The sequence below is a fragment of the Hemitrygon akajei genome, chromosome 9, assembly GCF_048418815.1.
Source record: "Hemitrygon akajei chromosome 9, sHemAka1.3, whole genome shotgun sequence".
NCBI classification, from domain to species: domain Eukaryota; kingdom Metazoa; phylum Chordata; class Chondrichthyes; order Myliobatiformes; family Dasyatidae; genus Hemitrygon; species Hemitrygon akajei.
In genome coordinates this window covers 168587436-168604824 of record NC_133132.1, presented here as the reverse complement: position 1 = coordinate 168604824, position 17389 = coordinate 168587436, and the positions used below count along the sequence as shown (strand labels likewise).

Genomic DNA, 17389 nt, shown 5'->3' with positions numbered 1-17389 from the left:
TATGTTCTGTTCTATGTTTTATGTTCTGTGTTCTATGTTTTATGTTCTGTTCTATGTTTTATGTTCTATGTTTTATGTTCTGTTCTATGTTTTATGTTCTATGTTTTATGTTCTGTGTTTTATGTTCTATGTTTTATGTTCTGTTCTATGTTTTATGTTCTGTTCTATGTTTTATGTTCTGTGTTCTATGTTTTATGTTCTGTTCTATGTTTTATGTTCTGTTCTATGTTTTATGTTCTGTGTTTTATGTTCTATGTTTTATGTTCTGTTCTATGTTTTATGTTCTGTTCTATGTTTTATGTTCTGTGTTCTATGTTTTATGTTCTGTTCTATGTTTTATGTTCTATGTTTTATGTTCTGTGTTTTATGTTCTATGTTTTATGTTCTGTTCTATGTTTTATGTTCTGTTCTATGTTTTATGTTCTGTGTTCTATGTTTTATGTTCTGTTCTGTGTTTTATGTTCTATGTTTTATGTTCTGTTCTATGTTTTATGTTCTGTGTTTTATGTTCTATGTTTTATGTTCTGTTCTATGTTTTATGTTCTGTGTTCTATGTTTTATGTTCTGTGTTTTATGTTCTATGTTTTATGTTCTGTGTTTTATGTTCTATGTTTTATGTTCTGTTCTATGTTTTATGTTCTGTTCTATGTTTTATGTTCTGTGTTCTATGTTTTATGTTCTGTGTTTTATGTTCTATGTTTTATGTTCTATGTTTTATGTTCTGTTCTATGTTTTATGTTCTGTGTTCTATGTTTTATGTTCTGTGTTCTATGTTTTATGTTCTGTGTTTTATGTTCTATGTTTTATGTTCTGTGTTTTATGTTCTATGTTTTATGTTCTGTTCTATGTTTTATGTTCTGTTCTATGTTTTATGTTCTGTGTTCTATGTTTTATGTTCTGTTCTATGTTTTATGTTCTATGTTTTATGTTCTGTTCTATGTTTTATGTTCTATGTTTTATGTTCTGTGTTTTATGTTCTATGTTTTATGTTCTGTTCTATGTTTTATGTTCTGTTCTATGTTTTATGTTCTGTGTTCTATGTTTTATGTTCTGTTCTATGTTTTATGTTCTGTTCTATGTTTTATGTTCTGTGTTTTATGTTCTATGTTTTATGTTCTGTTCTATGTTTTATGTTCTGTTCTATGTTTTATGTTCTGTGTTCTATGTTTTATGTTCTGTTCTATGTTTTATGTTCTATGTTTTATGTTCTGTGTTTTATGTTCTATGTTTTATGTTCTATGTTTTATGTTCTGTTCTATGTTTTATGTTCTGTTCTATGTTTTATGTTCTGTGTTCTATGTTTTATGTTCTGTTCTATGTTTTATGTTCTATGTTTTATGTTCTGTGTTCTATGTTTTATGTTCTGTGTTTTATGTTCTATGTTTTATGTTCTGTTCTATGTTTTATGTTCTGTGTTTTATGTTCTATGTTTTATGTTCTGTTCTATGTTTTATGTTCTGTGTTCTATGTTTTATGTTCTGTGTTCTATGTTTTATGTTCTGTGTTTTATGTTCTATGTTTTATGTTCTGTGTTTTATGTTCTATGTTTTATGTTCTGTTCTATGTTTTATGTTCTGTTCTATGTTTTATGTTCTGTGTTCTATGTTTTATGTTCTGTGTTTTATGTTCTATGTTTTATGTTCTATGTTTTATGTTCTGTTCTATGTTTTATGTTCTGTGTTCTATGTTTTATGTTCTGTGTTCTATGTTTTATGTTCTGTGTTTTATGTTCTATGTTTTATGTTCTGTGTTTTATGTTCTATGTTTTATGTTCTGTTCTATGTTTTATGTTCTGTTCTATGTTTTATGTTCTGTGTTCTATGTTTTATGTTCTGTTCTGTTTTATGTTCTATGTTTTATGTTCTGTGTTTTATGTTCTATGTTTTATGTTCTGTTCTATGTTTTATGTTCTGTTCTATGTTTTATGTTCTGTGTTCTATGTTTTATGTTCTGTTCTATGTTTTATGTTCTGTTCTATGTTTTATGTTCTGTGTTTTATGTTCTATGTTTTATGTTCTGTTCTATGTTTTATGTTCTGTTCTATGTTTTATGTTCTGTGTTCTATGTTTTATGTTCTGTTCTATGTTTTATGTTCTATGTTTTATGTTCTGTGTTTTATGTTCTATGTTTTATGTTCTGTTCTATGTTTTATGTTCTGTTCTATGTTTTATGTTCTGTGTTCTATGTTTTATGTTCTGTTCTGTGTTTTATGTTCTATGTTTTATGTTCTGTTCTATGTTTTATGTTCTGTGTTTTATGTTCTATGTTTTATGTTCTGTTCTATGTTTTATGTTCTGTGTTCTATGTTTTATGTTCTGTTCTATGTTTTATGTTCTGTTCTATGTTTTATGTTCTGTGTTCTATGTTTTATGTTCTGTGTTTTATGTTCTATGTTTTATGTTCTATGTTTTATGTTCTGTTCTATGTTTTATGTTCTGTGTTCTATGTTTTATGTTCTGTGTTCTATGTTTTATGTTCTGTGTTTTATGTTCTATGTTTTATGTTCTGTTCTATGTTTTATGTTCTGTTCTATGTTTTATGTTCTGTGTTCTATGTTTTATGTTCTGTTCTATGTTTTATGTTCTATGTTTTATGTTCTGTTCTATGTTTTATGTTCTATGTTTTATGTTCTGTGTTTTATGTTCTATGTTTTATGTTCTGTTCTATGTTTTATGTTCTGTTCTATGTTTTATGTTCTGTGTTCTATGTTTTATGTTCTGTTCTATGTTTTATGTTCTGTTCTATGTTTTATGTTCTGTGTTTTATGTTCTATGTTTTATGTTCTGTTCTATGTTTTATGTTCTGTTCTATGTTTTATGTTCTGTGTTCTATGTTTTATGTTCTGTTCTATGTTTTATGTTCTATGTTTTATGTTCTGTGTTTTATGTTCTATGTTTTATGTTCTGTTCTATGTTTTATGTTCTGTTCTATGTTTTATGTTCTGTGTTCTATGTTTTATGTTCTGTTCTGTGTTTTATGTTCTATGTTTTATGTTCTGTTCTATGTTTTATGTTCTGTGTTTTATGTTCTATGTTTTATGTTCTGTTCTATGTTTTATGTTCTGTGTTCTATGTTTTATGTTCTGTGTTTTATGTTCTATGTTTTATGTTCTGTGTTTTATGTTCTATGTTTTATGTTCTGTTCTATGTTTTATGTTCTGTTCTATGTTTTATGTTCTGTGTTCTATGTTTTATGTTCTGTGTTTTATGTTCTATGTTTTATGTTCTATGTTTTATGTTCTGTTCTATGTTTTATGTTCTGTGTTCTATGTTTTATGTTCTGTGTTCTATGTTTTATGTTCTGTGTTTTATGTTCTATGTTTTATGTTCTGTGTTTTATGTTCTATGTTTTATGTTCTGTTCTATGTTTTATGTTCTGTTCTATGTTTTATGTTCTGTGTTCTATGTTTTATGTTCTGTTCTATGTTTTATGTTCTATGTTTTATGTTCTGTGTTCTATGTTTTATGTTCTGTGTTTTATGTTCTATGTTTTATGTTCTGTTCTATGTTTTATGTTCTGTGTTCTATGTTTTATGTTCTGTTCTATGTTTTATGTTCTGTGTTCTATGTTTTATGTTCTGTTCTATGTTTTATGTTTTGTGTTCTATGTTTTATGTTCTGTGTTCTATGTTTTATGTTCTGTGTTTTATGTTCTATGTTTTATGTTCTGTGTTTTATGTTCTATGTTTTATGTTCTGTTCTATGTTTTATGTTCTGTTCTATGTTTTATGTTCTGTGTTCTATGTTTTATGTTCTGTTCTATGTTTAATGTTCTGTGTTCTATGTTTTATGTTCTATGTTTTATGTTCTGTTCTATGTTTTATGTTCTGTGTTCTGTTTTATGTTCTATGTTTTATGTTCTGTGTTTTATGTTCTGTGTTCTATGTTTTATGTTCTGTGTTCTATGTTTTATGTTCTGTTTTATGTTCTATGTTTTATGTTCTGTGTTCTATGTTCTGTTCTATGTTTTATGTTCTGTGTTCTATGTTTATATTCTGTGTTTTAAGTTGTATGTTGTATGTTCTGTACTTTATGTTCTATGTTCTATGCAAGGCAACATTAATGGAGGGGAATGAACATTTGATATTTCAGACCCTTCACCCTCATCCTGACGAAGGTTGTTGGGCTGAAATGTCGATTGTTTATTCCCTTCCACAGATGCTGTCTGACTTGCTGAGTTCCTCCAGCATTTTGTTGTGTTGCTGTGGATTTCCAGCATATGCAGAGTCTCCTGTGTTTATTCCTTCATGAATAATATCATGGACAAACTTGAGTCCCATTAACTTCAATTTTACCGATTTTACTCTGTCATTCTACAATGTCAAGCAGTCACAGTAATCACACCTTTGTAATTCAATTGTTTATGCCAGCTTTCTATAGCCGGAAGACCCTCTTGAAACAAATTGAGCCGAGGATGGTCTTTAGCCAGAGAGCGTGGAGAGTCCGTGGGGTTCATTGCAACAGGGCAGCTGTGAAGGCCAAGTCACTGGGTATAATTAAATCAGAGTTTGACAGGCTCTTTATTAGTAAGGGCATCAAAGGTAGCAGAGAGAATATGGGGGGGGGGGCGGTTGAGAGAGATAATAGATAGGACATGATAAAATGGTGGAGGAGGTTCAATGAGCTGAAAGACCCAATTCTGCACCTATGTCTTATGGCCTTACGGTTTTATTATCTGGTAAGCAATGAGTTAAAGAAGCTTCCAAAAACTTCAGCTGCGTCTTTTGCAGGGAGCCTCTCCCCCCTGTTAATTATTTCCAATTGGATGTGGCAGAACTGAAGAGCTTTGAGGAGTGACCTCACGGAAACCTATTGGATGGAATAGAATGGATGTAGAGGGAATGTTTCCTGTAGTGGGAGAGCCTAAGACCAGAGGACACAGCCTCTGAGTAGAGAACATCCTTTTAGAACAGAGATAAGGAGAAACTTCTTCAGCCAGAAAGTGGTGAATCTGTGTAATTTGTTGCCACAAGCAGCTCTGGAGGCCAGGTCACTGGGTATATTTAAGGCAGAGGTTGAGAGATTTATTTACTTTTCCCACTCTCCTAATCTGTCTAATCCTCCTGTAGCCTCTCTACTTCCTCAAAACTACCTGTCCCTCCACCTATCGTCATAGCATCTGCAAACTTTGCAACAAAGCCATCGTCCAAATCATTGACATAAAATGTAAAAAGAATTTGTCCCAACACAGACCCCGTTCCTGTAATACCATGGGCTCATAGCTTGTTCAGCAGCCTCATGTGTGGTACCTTGTCAAAGGCCTTCTGAAAATCCAAGTACACAACATCAATTGATTCTTCTTTGTCTTTTCTGTTTGTTATTTCATCAATGAATTCTAATAGATTTGTTAGGCAAGTGGAGTGACATTTTCCAATTTTTAAGTCTTCCAGAATCATTCCAGAATCTAGTGATTCTTGAAAGATCATCATTAATGCCTCCACAATCTCTTCAGCCACCTCTTTCAGAACCCTGGGGTGAAAACCATATTTGCTACAGTAAAAGAGCCTCAGGACTCACTCCATAGGCTGAGGAACAGTTATTACCCCTCAACCCTCAGGCTCCAGAAGCAAAAGGGATAAATTCACTCAACTTCACTTGCCCATCACTGAAATGTTCCCAAAACCAATGGACTCATTTTCAGGGATTCTTTATCTCATGTTCTTGATAGTTATTACTTATTCATTGAAACATAGAAAACCTACAGCACAATACATACGCTTCAGCCCACAAAGCAGTTACGAACATGTCCTTACCTGAGAAATTACCTCAGCTTACCCATAGCCCTCTATTTTTCTAAGCTCAATGTGCCTATCCAGGAGTCTCTTAAAGGACCCTATCGTTTCCGCCTCCACCACAGCCACCAGCAGCCCATTCCACGCACTCACTAATCTCTGTGTAAAAAACTTACCTCTGACATCTCCTCTCAATGGTTTGGGAGTAAGGTACTCCCAAACACCTTAAAACTATGCCCTCTTGTGCTAGCCATTTCAGCCCTGGGGAAAAAGCCTCTGACTATCCACACGATCAATGTCTCTCATCATCTTATACACCTCTATCAGGTCACCTCTCATCCTCCGTCACTCCAAAGAGAAAAGGCCAAGTTCACTCAACCTATTCTCATAAGGCATGCTCCCCAATCCAGGCAACATCCTTGTAAATCACCTCTGCACCCTTTCTATGGTTTCCACATCCTTCCGTGAGGCGACCAGAACTGAGCACAGTACTCCAAGTGGGGTTTGACCAGGGTTTTATATAGCTGCAACATTACCTCTCAGCTCTTAAACTCAATCCCACGATTGATGAAGGCCAATGCACCGTATGCCTTCTTAACCACAGACTCAACCTACATAGCAGCTTTGAGTGTCCTAAGGACTCGGACCCCAAGATCCCTCTGATCCTTCACACTGCCAGGGTCTTACCATTAATGCTATATTCTGCCATCATATTTGACCTACCAAAATGAACCACCTCACACTTATCTGGGTTGAACTCCATCTGCCACTTCTCAGCCCAGTTTTGCATCCTATCAATGTCCTGCTGTAACCTCTGACAGCCCTCCACACTATCCACAACACACCCAACCTTTGTGTCATCCTTTATTATTATTATTATTATTATTATTTCTTCTTTTTGTATTTGCACAGTTTGCTGTCTTCTGCACGCTGGTTGAATGCCCAAGTTAGGTGGTCTTTCACTGATTCTGTTATGGTTATTATTCTACTATGGATGTATTGAGTATGCCCACAAGAAAATGAATCTCGGAGTTGTGTGTGAGACATGTATGTACTTTGATGATAAATTTACTTTAACATTGAAATAGAGAATAATTGATCATTTAGTATTTCTGTAAAGGACGGGGAACTGCTGTATATTTGATTTTGAATGGCATATTCTTTTCTTTGTAATAACATTTTCAATAGAACTTACTTTTGAAAGTCAGATGATCTATCAATTACACTTTCAAACTCTACAAATGACAACATGCCGTCATTATTTAAATCTCCTTCATCTAAGATCTGTTAGGGATTTAAAGAAATGAAAAGTATTGTTACAAGTATAACTTACTGAACTATTTGGCTTGTATTCGTATTATTTTTATACTTAAACGTTTGATGATAAGGTCATTTATAAGATAAACTAACTTACTAACATAATGCTGTTTACATTTTATTTTTTACTTTGTAATTTGGAACTGAAAGTTAAACTCATCATTTAATTCAAGATTTAACATTAATAAGCGGAGTGGGTGACAGGGTGTTGATACGTCTCTACCAATGGAGGTATAAGGCGCTCCTTCCATCCACTCGCCTACAGGTCACCCTTAGGCAAGGTGTAGCCCAAGATCAGGGTCACATGAAGGCACGGGAGCAGGTGGTGGATGGTCGTATGAGCAGCTGGTGCAGATCACAAGTCCTGGGTATGTGACCACTGATGCCAGGCAGACAATCTATGAAGAGTATTGACAATTGCTGGGATCACCCGTCTTGCAAAGGCACTGTCCAGGAGAAGGCAGTGGCAAACTACTTCTATAGAAAAATTTGCCAAGAACAATCATAGTCATGGAAAGACCATGATCACCCATTTCATATGACATGACACATAATAAATGAACGAATGTGTAAAGGAGAACAAAATGATTGTTACTCCGGATCCGATGCGGCATAAAAAAACACAATAAGGTACACAATAAATATAAATACATAAAAATAGCTGATATACATAGAGTAACTGTTTGTCCATAAGTTGAGGCTAGGTACAGGGATATCTGTGCATAAGGTGACTCTGACAGGAAATGACTAAGTTGTGGTGGTGGAGGTTGTGCAGGGGTGGGTTAGAGGGTGGATGTGTTGATCGGCCTTACTGCTTGGGGGAAATAACTGTTTTTAAGCCTGGTGGTCCTGGTGTCATTGGACCAATTGTTAATTTGGCAAGTGGTTTAATGCCATCTTTATATGGTTGAAAGAGTGCAGAGAACATTTACAAGTATGTTGCTGGGTCTGGAGGACCTGAGTTATAGGGAAAGATTGAATAGGCTGGGACTGTATTCTATAAAAGACTGAGAGGAGATTTGATAGAGGTGTACAACATTATGAGGGGTATAGATGGGATAAACATAAGAAGGCTTTTTCCACTGAAGTTAGGAGGGATGACAATGAGAGGTCGTGGGTTGAAGGTGGAGGGTGAGAAGTTTTGGGGGAACATGAGGGGAAACTACTATCAGAGTGTCGGGAGAGTGTGGAATGAGCTGTCAGCACAAGTGGTGAATGCGAGCTCGACTTCAAAGTTTAAGAGAAGTTTGGATAGTAGGGATTTGGAGGGCTATGGTCCCATTACAGGTCAGTGGGAGTAGGCAGTTTATGTGGTTTCGGCATGGACTAGATGGGCCGAAGGGCCTGATTCAGTGCTGTATTTCCCTCTGACTCTATTTCTTGTATTTCAGTTGAAATTAAAATGAAATTTTAATGTGATAAAGCTCACAACTATATTACTTAAATTTCACATATAAATAATGTTCTGCCCATCTTTCCTCAAATCTTAGATTTCCAAATTGAGAATCCTGGTTTTTCTGATAAGATAGTTGGTATAGCTGTCTATAAAGATGAGCTGTGGATGTTCAAAGAAAAAGATTTTCTGACACAGCTTGTAAGCCCGAAAGAGCTGAGGAGGTCTGCAGTTTTGTGTATTTTTTGTATGCTGTCAAATCTGCAGCAATTATAGAGAGAAGCCACTGATCTACTGCAGTTGGGAGCTTCCTGAGGTGAACGTGACATGAATAACGGCAACATTCAGGAACAGTTATACTGGGCTCATGTAAACTCCAGACTTAACTAGCACCTATGCTTTGGATGTTAGGAGAATTAATTTTGAGGGCCACTTACTTAAAAAAAAGATGTGATGACATCCTTTGTTAATGAATGATTGTTTGACCCCTTATCTAAGAAAGGATGTGCTGGTATTGGTTCAGAGGAGGTTCACGAGAATGATCTGGGAATGAAGGGATTATGTTATGAGGAGCGATTGATGACGCTGGGCCTTTACTCACTGGAATTTAGAAGAATGATTGGGGATCTCATTGAAGACTATGGAATATTGAAAGAGTGGACGTGGAGAGCATGTGTCCTGTGGTGGGAGAGTCTAGGAGCAGAGGTCACAGTTTCAGAATACAAGGATGTCTAGTTAAAAAGGAGGTGAGGAGGAATTTCTTTAGCCAGAGGGAGGTGAATCTGTGAAATTTATTGCCAGAAGTGGCTGTGGAGGCCAAGTCTTTATGACTATTTAAGCCAGAGGTTGATAGGTCTTGGTTGGTCAGGGCAAGAAAGGATACGAGGAGAAGGCAGGAGATTAGGGTTGAGAGGGAAGTATAAAATTGCAGAGCAATGGGTCAAATGGCTTAATTCTAGTCTTAAATAGACAGAGGGGACTTGATAGAGGTATTTAAAACTATGAGGGGGATAGATAGAGTTGACGTGGATAGGCTTTTTCCATTGAGAGTGGAGAGATTCAAACAAGAGGACATGAGTTGAGAGTTAGGGGGCAAAAGTTCAGGGGTAACACGAGGGGGAACTTCTTCACTCAGAGAGAGGTAGTTGTGTGGAACGAGCTTCCAGTAGAAGTGGTAGAGGCAGGTTCGATATTGTCATTTAAAGTAAAGTTGGATAGGTATATGGACAGGAAAGGAATGCAGTGTTATGGGCGGAGTGCAGGTTGGTGGGACTAGGTGACAGTAAGCGTTCAGCACGGACTAGAAGGGCCGAGATGGCCTGTTTCCGTGCTGTAATTGTTATATGGTTATGTTTCCATTGGATCACGGATCATATTTTACCACAGATCCATAAGAATTATAATTAGTAGTTCAACAAAAAAAAACAACTGTGCAAATGGAAAGAATCATGTTGAGATCTCTCAAAATAATAACTTGTTTCGATCCATCCTCGTTCTAAGAAACTATCTGTAACATTTCTTCAAGTAGGTTCTGAAATATTATTGTCTGTAGCCAGTGATGGATTTAGGAAGTAAATGGCAAGAGGATCTCAGGGCTGCCTGGTAGGTCTGTGGCAGCTTCAGCTCCTCTCAACAGCAACTATTAACAGCACCAGCAGTAACTAGTTTGTACGTAACTGCGAAATTTTTCTTGAAATGTTTGAGAGTAATTATAAAAATGACTTGAGCAGAAGGAATGTAAAGATGAATTTGTGAGAGCACTACAGCACAGAAACAAGCCCTTCAGCCCATCTCGACGGCACTGATGTTCTGTGAATTTTATAAAATCAGAGGTCATCTTAAGTCTAATACCCAAAGTACCAGGAGACAGAGATGGCAAGAGTAGCTGGGAATGCACATCAGGTACTTCAGAGGTACCCGTACGGTGCAAAAGTTTTAGGCACATATATATAGCTAGGGCGCCCAAGACCTTTGCACAACACTATATTTGTCAATGTGGAGTGGAGAGCGAGTTTGTAAATCTGGCAGGAGCAGAATATGTTAGGAATGGCGTGGGTGGAGTGCTGCGGTAGGGATGTGAGACAGTCGGCAGAGAAGGAGTGCCAGTGGTGGAGGGTAACACAAGTACAGCTACACCCAACCTTGAGGCACCAGGCAAGGCCATTTGATTCCAAACAATTAGTTTATTCATTGTTACGGAATGTCTCTCTGATGCTTCCTGCTCCCTCCCCCTTCTCCCAACCATGATTCCCCTCTCCCTGCCCCCTTCCCACTCTCAGTCCGCAACAGAGACCCATATCAGAATCAGGTTTAACATCACTCACATATGTCATGAAATGTTTTTTCGTGGCAGTAGTACAGTGCAATACATAAATTACTACAGTACTGTACAAAACTTTTAAGCACCCAAGCTACATGTACTCGTTTTCAGAGGACAGGAGACTGGTGAATTAAGAAGAGATATCGTAGGACCTAAAAGTGTGAGAGATCTGTGGCAAAACGTGAAAGAGCAATAGTTGGGGCGGCACGGTAACGTAGTGGTTACAGTACAGGCGACCTGGGTTCAATTCCCACCGCTGCCTGTGAGGAGTTCATACATCACCCCAAGGAATATTTGGGTTTCCCCCAGGTGCTCCAGTTTCCTCCCACATTCCAAAGGAATACCGATTGGTAGGTTTATTGGTCATTGCAAATTGTCCCATGATTAAGGTCAGGGCTAAATTGGCAATTGGAGGGTGGTAAGGGCCTACTCCGTGCTGTATCTCTATAAAAACTATTAAATTTAATAGAAATTTGGAAGTAGTAAGAGGCCAAAAATAAGGAAATATCTACAAAAACCAAAGACATCCAATGCTTTAACCTAACAAAAAAGGTGATACTGCCAAAATGGTGGCTTGGGTAGATTGGATGAACAGAAAACAAATTTTTGTATTAATAAAGGATGAAAAGGCTGCCTTAGATAATTCTGGGATTCAAGCTATGAAGTGTTAGATAAACTAAGACTACCAGTTTTGTCTATTTTGTGGGATTTTAAATGCATGAAATAATGACAATTTTAAGTTATGTAGTTACTTACATTGTAAGTTAAATCAACTATGTTTGGTTCATCCATTAAATTGTTAGTCAAACGAAGGATGATATTCCTTATGTCCTCTTCATCAATGTAGCCATTTCCATTTAAATCTAGGTGAAAAGTAAAGGAAATTATTAAAAGACAGCCTGCTAAACATGAGTTATAGAGTTCTCGAATCAGGCCCTTGGGCCCAACTAGTCCATGCCAAAAACCATTCATCTACAAGGCCCTGTTGGACATTAGTAATGCAGAACACTGCAAGTCCAGTTCACTGGCTCATTGCTGAGGTCAAAGGTGAGGAAGTTGCGTTGCCTCGGTTGTGGTGAGGACTAGACCAAGGCCGCAGGGTCGCCAGCTGCAGTTGCCCAGGGGAGGAGAGGTGTGTTGGAATCCATTCTGGGTTGGGGGCTGACCTCTCCTGTCGGTGTGTGAATGCAAGAATTATCATCTTCGAACCCAATAATTTTCCAATATTTTATTTTACATCAATGCTATTTCTTTTCAGAACTCTCTCTGGACTTGCTTTTCTTCATTACTTCCGGGAGGAAGCTGACAAAATATTTTTTAAATTTTCTGTTATTTTTTCAATTTCTGAATATAGTTTCTGTTGTTTCAGTCTGTGAGGAATTCACATTAATGTTTTTTTTTACAAAGTGATAGAAACTTTTCATAGGCTATTTTTATCCCTCACCTGTGATTGTGTGAGTACTTTCTCTTGCTTTATCAATACTTTGGTTCTCTTTGCTTAGTTTTGAAAAGCTTACAATTCTCAGGATTTACTGCTCTTCTCGATACAATGATAAGTACTTTATATTGATTCAATGTGATTTTTAACTACTTATGTTAACCATGATTTGGACCATTAGGGCCTTAAGGAGGTATATGTATTTGTTATAAGACACAGATGGCCCTTTGCTTGTTTACTGTTGGAGTCAGTAGCACAGTAGCATAGTGACTAGTAGAACACTTTATTTACTTCAAGATACAGTGCAGAACAGGCCCTTCCGGCCCAACGAGCCACACTGCCCATTAACCCACTGATTTACCCCTAGCTTGATCGCAGGACAAGGTGCCTCATTGAAATGTGGGAGGAAACGGCAACATCCGGAGGAAGTCCACGCACAAATGGCGTCAAAATTGAACTCCGAACTCTGACACTCGGAGCTGCAATAGCGTTGCTCTAACCGCTACACTTTCATCGCTTTACAGTGCCGGCGACAGGGTTTCCATCCCGGCTGCTGTCTTTCAGGAGTCTGTGCATCCTCCCAGTGACTGTGTGGGACTGCTCTGCTTCCTTCCGCGTCTGAAAGACGTACAGGTGAGCATCAGTACGTTATGGACATGCTAAGTTATAATTGGAAGCTTGGCGATATTTGTGGGGTGAACCCTGCACAATCCTCATTGACTCAAACAATGCATCACAGTAAGCTTCAATGCTTCGATGTACACGTGACAATAAAATTAATCTTTATAATGTAGTCACCCACAGCTTATAATTGCAAGTAAAGAAAATGCATGTGGTGCTTCCTTAAGGTTGTTATAGCTGGGTGTGGTAATGGGGGAATAAGCTCCCACTACCTATGAAATGCTCCCAGTGGTGTGCGCCTCAAATAGCCTCTGACAACCAAGTCCAGCTCCTGGCCTTCACGTGTGGCTTAGCTACTAAGCCCGGCGGAACCATTTCTACTGACAGGAGAAGGGACAAAAGCAGATGGGGTTTGTCAGCCATGGTTGCCAGCTCATCTAGGAGAAGGAAAACTCGGATCTCAAACATCCGCTGCCTTGTGGCTATACCCTCTCTTGGGGAAGGCTTTGGGAGTAAATCCTGAGGGAAAAATCCAGAGCTGAAGTCCCTAAGGCAGTCCTAAGTTGAGTTCAATGATGATTGGCAACTCCTGCGATGCAGCTGGTGCCAAACTGTATTGGTCTCTGCTGTTCCTTTGTGTTCATCAGATGCATGGTGGGTGTGGAGAGGGGAGCCTGTTGCATGGGTAACAGCTAGCCTTCCATATCATACTGCTTTGGCTTGTGTGTCTAGACAGTTGGGACACAATATCCATGGTCGACCCCGACCAATGGAGGGGTTCAATGCATGTTTCATACAATAGAAGCAAGACAGTGTTAAGGTCATACAAACAACTTGGGCCATGAAGATCTGTGACCTCTTCTGAAAACCTGCAATATATTTCTGGTGTGCTGCACCAACTCATTATCTAGCTGAGATTTGAATAAAAAAGAGAATTAATTGCACCATGAATTAAGTTTGATAACATTCTTCTTTATTAAATCGTAGTAATTTCTTACCCTGAATGAATGAAAGATAAAGGTCCATCTCTTTACGTTGTCATTGTTTATACTAAGAATAGGACAAAAACAAACCATTGGAAACGTACCAAAGATTCGAAATGCGTAGTCAGTTTTTACAGCAAGCGATGCATTTGCACTGAAGACAGAGAACATCTCCAGGAAGTCTTCGAATGAAAATAAACCCTCTTCATTTGTGCTAAACACCTTACAGATTTGGTCCCGAAATGGATTCACCTGTTTCAGATAATTATAGTTGGTATCTGCTATAGGTTAAGGTTAAAAATTTAACCAAGACCACTTAAACTACTAATGATTACATTTTCTTTAAGCAAGAACACTTGGAGAGCACTTGATAAATCAATTAATAATGAAGGTGGAAATGCCCCAGAAGGAGGCTGATGGTAGCTGAGAAGCGAGGGAGTTAGAGGGAGAGCCAGAATGTGGAATAGAAAAAGAGAGAAGGGCGAAGGAGGAGAAGTCGATGCTCATCTTGATGAAGGGTCTCAGCCTGAAAAGTCGACTGTGTATTCCTCTCCATAGATTACAGGTTTCCAACCTTTTTTATGCCAGGGACCCTTACCATTAACTGAGGGGTCTGTAGACCCCAGGTTAGGAACTCCTGACATTACTAGTGTCTGATGTGCTGAGTTCCTCCAGCATCAGCACAATATTCATACATTAGAAGATAATGCATCAACTTTGTCAATCAAGTGATTATGTACGATTAATCATCAGGTTGAACTTGGCTACAGGGGTATAGTTTCAAAGTTTATATTTGATGCAAGTTAGAAGTGAACAATGAGATAGCAAACCAGGCAGAGTTTGATGAAATGGGAAGATGGAATATGAAAGGAACTTTGGGGTGAAGCATAAGGAAAGAAGAACAAAGAATATTACATAGTTTAATATTCATGATTCAGAGAGGTTGCTGGAACAGATTACAACTTACAGAGTACTTAAAGCATAGATAGAAATTATTCAGACTGACATCATGCCAGTGTTTGTACAGTACAGTACACCTAGAACATAGAACATGCAACATAGAATGTAGAACAGTATACACCTCGAACATAGAACTGTACAGCACACTAACAGGCCCTTCAGCCCACGAATATTGCGCTAAACCAATTAAATTAATTTCTGCTTCAGACAAAATAACCCATGTTTGTCCAACCTCTCATTATAGCACTGCCCTCTAATCATGACAGCATCTTAGAAAACCTCTTCCGCGTATTCACCAAAGTTTCAATATTCTTCCTATAAAGGCGTAACCAGAACTGTATACAATACTCTAGATGCAGCCTAACTAGAGTTTTATAAAGCTACAATAATGCTTCCTGACTTTTGAAGTCAATATCTTGACTAATAAAGGCAAGCATCCCATATGCCTTCTTAACCACCCTATCAACGTGTGCAACCACTTTCAGTGAGCTATGAACCTGGGCCCCAACATCCCTCTGCTCGTCAACACTGTTAAGAAACTTGCCCCTAACACTGTAATGTCTCCTTATATTTGACCTACCAAGGTGCAACACTTCACAATTGTCCGGGTTAAACTCCAGCTGCCATTTCTCTGCCCATATCTGCAACTGATCTAAATCCCGTTGTATTCTTTGCCAGTCTTCTACACTATCCACAACACTAGCAATCTTCATATCATCTGCAAACTTACTAACCCCCCATCTACATTTTCATCCAGGTCATTTATATACATTATGAACAGCAGAGGTCCCAGTACAGATCCCTGTGGAACACCACTAATGACAGACCTCCAGCCAGAATAAGTCCCTTTGACTACTACCCTCTCCCTTCTAGGAGTAAGCCAGTTCAGAATCCAAACAGCTAATTAAGATGCATGGATCCCATACATCTTAATCTTCTGGATGAGCCTCCCATGAGGGACCTTGTCAAATGCCTTACTAAAATCCATGTAGACAACATCCACAGCTCTACCTTCACCAATCATCCTCATCATCTTGTCAAAAACTCGATCCAAGGTAATAAGGCACGACTTGCTCTGCACAAAGCCATGTGCCTCATGTGGTGATTCGCTTTCTCATTAATGCATTTAAATCACTGTGTGAAGTACGAGATTTACTGGTGTCTATCGTGCATTTGTATCCCCACGTGGAAAAAGCTCTCTGCATTTATCATAACAAGTCATTTTATAACCTTTTAGATTATACTTCAGGCTTATCTTTTCAGTAAAGAATCTCAGTTCGATATTTCTTGAAAACAGTAGTTTCTCATGTCTTTATTTTAGCTTCTTCAGTCCCTCTGGGTCTATTTTATAAGATTATTAGGACTGACCACAATAATTCATGTAGACTAACCAAGTTTTTATGTTTAACATAAGTCCTTTGCTTTTCAAATGCATCCCTTTAGATTACTGGTGATCTGTTGTTATAGTTTTACTGAACATTTTGCACCTTTATGTATCTCTGCCATCAGATATCTGTGTGAGTTCCATAGGACCATAAGATATAGGAGCAGAAGTAGGCCATTCAGCCCATCGAGTCTGCTCTGCCATTCAATCATGGGCTGATCCAATTCTTTCAGTCATCTCCACTCCCCTTCCTTGTCCCCATACCCTTTGATGCCCTGGCTAATCAAGAACCTATCTATCTCTGCTTTAAATACACCAAATGACTTGGCATCCACAGCCGCTTGTGGTAATAAATTCCACAGACTTACCACGGTCTGACTAAAGTAATTTCTCCGCATCTCTGTTCTAAATAGACGTCCTTCAATCCTGAAGTCGTGCCCTCTTGTCCTAGACTCCCTCACCATGGGAAATAACTTTGCCATATCTAATCTGTTTAGGCCTTTTAACATGTGGAATGTCTCTATGAGATCCCTCCTCATTCTCCTGAACTGCAGGAAAATACAGATGTTCCTCATACGGTAACCCTCTCATTTCTGGAATCATTCTAGTGAATCTTCTCTGAACCCTCTCCAATGGCAGTTTATTCTTTCTAAAATAAGGAGCCCAAAACTGCACACAATACTCCAAGTGTAGTCTCACAAGTGCCTTATAGAGCCTCAACATCTCATCCCTGCCCTTCTATCCCATACCTCTCGAAATGAATGCCAACTTTCATTTGCCTTCTTCACAACCAACTCAATCTGGAGGTTAACCTTTAGAGTATCTTGCACAAGGACCCCTAAGTCCCTTTGCATTTCTGCATTTTGAATTCTTTCCTCATCTAAATAATAGTCTGCCCATTTATTTCTTCCACCAAAGTGTATGACCATACATTTTCCACTTCTTTCTTTCATTTGCCACTTCTTTGCCCATTCCCCTAAACTATCTAAGTCTCTCTGTTTCCTCAATACTACTCGGTCCTCCACCTATCTTTGTATCATCGGCAAATTTAGCCACAAATCCACTTGTCCCATAGTCCAAATCATTGACATACATTGTAAAAAGCAGTAGTCCCAACATCGACCCTGTGGAACTCCACTGGTAACTGGCAGCAAGCTAGAATAGGATCCCTTTATTCCCACTCTCAGTTTTTTGCTGACCAGCCAATGCCCCACCCACACTAGTAACTTCCTTGTAACTCCA

At 38.0% G+C, this 17389-nt stretch overlaps 1 protein-coding gene across 1 annotated transcript in view; it reads right to left on the bottom strand.

Moving 5' to 3' along the window:
• The window catches only part of LOC140732693 (calcium and integrin-binding family member 4-like), a 54155-nt gene that overhangs the window by 2939 nt on the left and 33827 nt on the right, over positions 1 to 17389 (bottom strand). Inside the window, exons 3-5 of the mRNA XM_073055376.1 lie at positions 13908 to 14055; positions 11518 to 11624; positions 6927 to 7015 (exon numbers count right to left, since the gene is read on the bottom strand). Coding sequence (XP_072911477.1) covers positions 6927 to 7015; positions 11518 to 11624; positions 13908 to 14055 — 344 coding nt within the window. The remainder of the gene's footprint in view (positions 1 to 6926; positions 7016 to 11517; positions 11625 to 13907; positions 14056 to 17389) is intronic.